We start from the raw sequence: 3,350 nt of genomic DNA, 5'->3' as shown, positions 1-3,350 counted from the left end.
ATTTTTTATTAATAAGTTCAGGATTTTTTTTAAGTATGAGAAAGATAATAGAATAGGAAAAAATTTCAGTCTTTAGTTTTTTTATTTGGTAATTTATTGAAAATACAAGATATGCAGGGGAAAAAATGGGATGACGTTTTTAGAAATGGAAACGGAAATAGAACTAACATAGTAGCTCTTCAGCTTAAGTTAGCCCATACTTTCTTTAATTTTGACTATGTTGTATGGAATTTCTTTCTTTTTAAAGGAAACGTAATATAACTTCAAAAGAAGATTTGATTTTTTTATTTGTGGATTGCATATATATAACAAGGCCATCAGAATGTCGGGAGCCTCAGTGAAGGTGGCTGTCCGGGTGAGGCCCTTCAATTCTCGGGAGACCAGCAAGGAGTCTAAATGCATCATTCAGATGCAAGGCAACTCGACCAGTGAGTACATGTTGTTTTCTATCAATTATATGTCTTACCTTCCCTTTCCTCCCTCCCTTCTCTTTTTGCTGTGAACAGAATAAATGAACATTTGTGTGTGAAATTTGTGTTCAAACGTGTGTTTGAACTTTGCTATTCTGAGTGATCCATTGGATATTTTCCCCTCTGTGATATTTGCTGCAGTATATGTAAATATGGACCATTTATTTTACTTCTTACAATTGAGAAACCATGAATAACTGAACTAATTTCGCTAGTGTTAATGCTTATTAAGTTGAAATCTTGATGATAAAGGTGTAAACGGTGATTTTTACTAAATCCGGATGTGATGAAATAATACCTGTTGGCCCCAAGATTCATTGTTTTTCTTTCTCGATTTTAAATAGGACTTGAGCTTGCCAAGATGGTCTTAAAAGTTGCTCTTCAATGGTTCTTTGTGTTGAACCATGGACATAACTATAATATATTTTAAACTTGTAAATTATTGCTAAAATTATCAGTCATTTTTTCCTGGCTTGTTTCTCTATAGAATTGCTTAGGTGAAAAATGACTTAGGCTGGTTTCTTTTCCACCTGCACTACTAAATTACTTGATATGGGTCTGTAGGCAAATTATTACTCAAAACAGAGATAGACTCTGCTATCTTTAAATCTGTAGTTTTGTGATAAAGTATTCTTTCAGACACAAGTTACTGCTGAAGTAACCATTCTGACCTCATCTGCTTGTGCGCTATTTGCTAGTGTTCTGTGTGCAAAGGAGTATTCCAGTGGGAAATATTTATTCCACAAAAATCTAGCTAGATGCTGTAGCCCACATTTCAGGTAGTTCATGTATAACTTTGAACATTCCATTGCTTATATTCTTCTCTGAACTTGATAGATAGGGCTTAAAACAATCTTTTTTTAAAGAAGATTCAAAAGTAGGAATCTAAATGGCCATACCATTGTGTTTTACCTTTCTTTGTCAATCATTGTGCCAAAATGATTCTGTGGATTATATCCTGTGAGTAATTGTCAAAGAGAGATGCAAAAGTCAATATTGAATAGTACACTGTAAATGAGTGAACTTTGTGGTATATAAATTATGTCTCAAGACTGGGTATAGTGGCTCATGCCTGTAATCCCAGCACTTTGGGAGGCCAAGATGTGTGCGGGTTGTGGTTTCCTTTAGAACAGGAGTTCAAGACCCTGTCTCTACAAAAAAAAAAACAAATTCATGTGTGCCTATAGTCCCAGTTACTTGGGAGGCAGAGGTGAGAGGATTGCTTGAGCCCGGGAGTTTGAGACCAGCCTGAGCAACATAGGGAGAACCTGTCTCTATAAAAAAAAAAAAAAAAAAAATCCTCATTAGATGAATCAGCCTTGAAAAAAATAGGGTTAGTTTTCTACCTAAATATTTAACTTTGTCATGGCACAGAGATTTGTGATCATTTGGTTCCTGAGTTATCTGTTCTTGGGAAGCAGCTAATAATATGAGAACTACCATACCTATTGTATGTGAAACTTTTTCCTCTAGAATTTTTTGGCGTTTTATTCTCTACTTAGGTTTTCTGTTTCTGTTTTTGATCTTCTATGGCAATTTTGTAGTAATTTGACTAATATGTAATCCAAATAATTTTTCAGTGAGAGATTTTAAATGAGGCATTTGTATGAAAGATGCTATGTTTAGAAAGTATTAATAGCTTGTTTTTAAAAAAAGCCACTGGGCTTAGACCGAAAGAGTGCATGCATTTTGAACATAGAATTGTTGGAAATGAATATACTGTAGCCACATGTGTTAGCTGCTTTAAAAAGACTGCTATGCTGGCAAGCTGGCCTGGACTGCTGCTCACAAGGATTATAGCTGATTGCAGATGGAATGCAATGGAATGTTCCTGCCGTAAAGTCTCTTGTGAAAAAGTAGAAGAGTATGAAGAGTACTTTCGGGAATGTGCCAAATCTGAAACTGAGTAGTAGCCATTTTATTTAAGCACTTTCTGGTCTTGCGGGAAATATTTTCTATGACACAGATAAATGTTCCTGCCTTGACATTTTGGAGTCCCGAGCACATATAAGTGGCTTTATTCAATAACATCCCATTTTATTCCAAGTTTCTCCCACTTTGGAAGCATTTCTTACTGTCTAATTACATTGTAAAAAGGAAAATGGGGCAAAGTTAATGATCTAACTGCTCACATTTATGGTTAGGTTATATGTGTAAATCTGGAGACATTGAATCTACATAAATTCTCTCAAACAGAAGGTAGATAAAGTTGGTTTTCACTTATGATGTGAGATACACTCATCAGGTGAGTGAACTGTAATATTTTGCTTTGTCTTTAACCACAGGATTCTGTCTCTTGTCCTTCGGTAAATCTCATTCGTGTATATTTATCAATTTTCCTTTGCCCAGGTTATTTTTTTTTTCTGATGCCCAATCTTAGTGGGATAGAGGTAACCCTGATTTTTTTTTCCTGTTTATTGCTTACAATGTATGTTTTTTAAGGCTTTTTCATTCACACACATACATTTCTAAACCAAATGTTGCACATTATAATTAGTACAAAGAATAATTTCATGCCCACTATTGAAAATTTGGGATAGAGGAAGGGCAGGGACAAAATGGAAATTTGGAAAAGAAGCATTTAGAAAAGAATGCATTTAAATTTGTATGCTTTTACTAGTACAGATGTAACAACATGAAAATAAATGTAAAAATATATAAATTATCTTTGTGAACATTGTGGATAATAAAGAGGCAGGAAAGAAGACTCTTCTCTATTCTTACCTCCTTAACCATAGCCTACTGCCACATTCTGTTAGATTTTTTTAAGTTTTTTTTTAATTGCTATGTAATAGTAATTAAATAGATATGTAATAGTTGTACATATCTTTGGAGTACATACGATAGTTTAATACATGTCTATAATGTATAATGATCAAA

The 3,350-nt window shown here is 34.0% G+C and overlaps 1 protein-coding gene across 1 annotated transcript in view; it reads left to right on the top strand.

Moving 5' to 3' along the window:
* The window catches only part of KIF1B (kinesin family member 1B), a 169,925-nt gene that overhangs the window by 21,819 nt on the left and 144,756 nt on the right, over positions 1–3,350 (top strand). The window contains exon 2 of the mRNA XM_012662500.1: positions 248–428. Coding sequence (XP_012517954.1) covers positions 323–428 — 106 coding nt within the window. The 5' untranslated portion in view covers positions 248–322. The remainder of the gene's footprint in view (positions 1–247; positions 429–3,350) is intronic.

This window comes from Propithecus coquereli, unplaced genomic scaffold, assembly GCF_000956105.1.
Source record: "Propithecus coquereli isolate 6110/MARCELLA unplaced genomic scaffold, Pcoq_1.0 Scaffold77, whole genome shotgun sequence".
Lineage (NCBI taxonomy): Eukaryota > Metazoa > Chordata > Mammalia > Primates > Indriidae > Propithecus > Propithecus coquereli.
The sequence above is the reverse complement of the archived record's forward strand: the minus strand, read 5'-3'. Positions and strand labels throughout refer to the sequence as shown.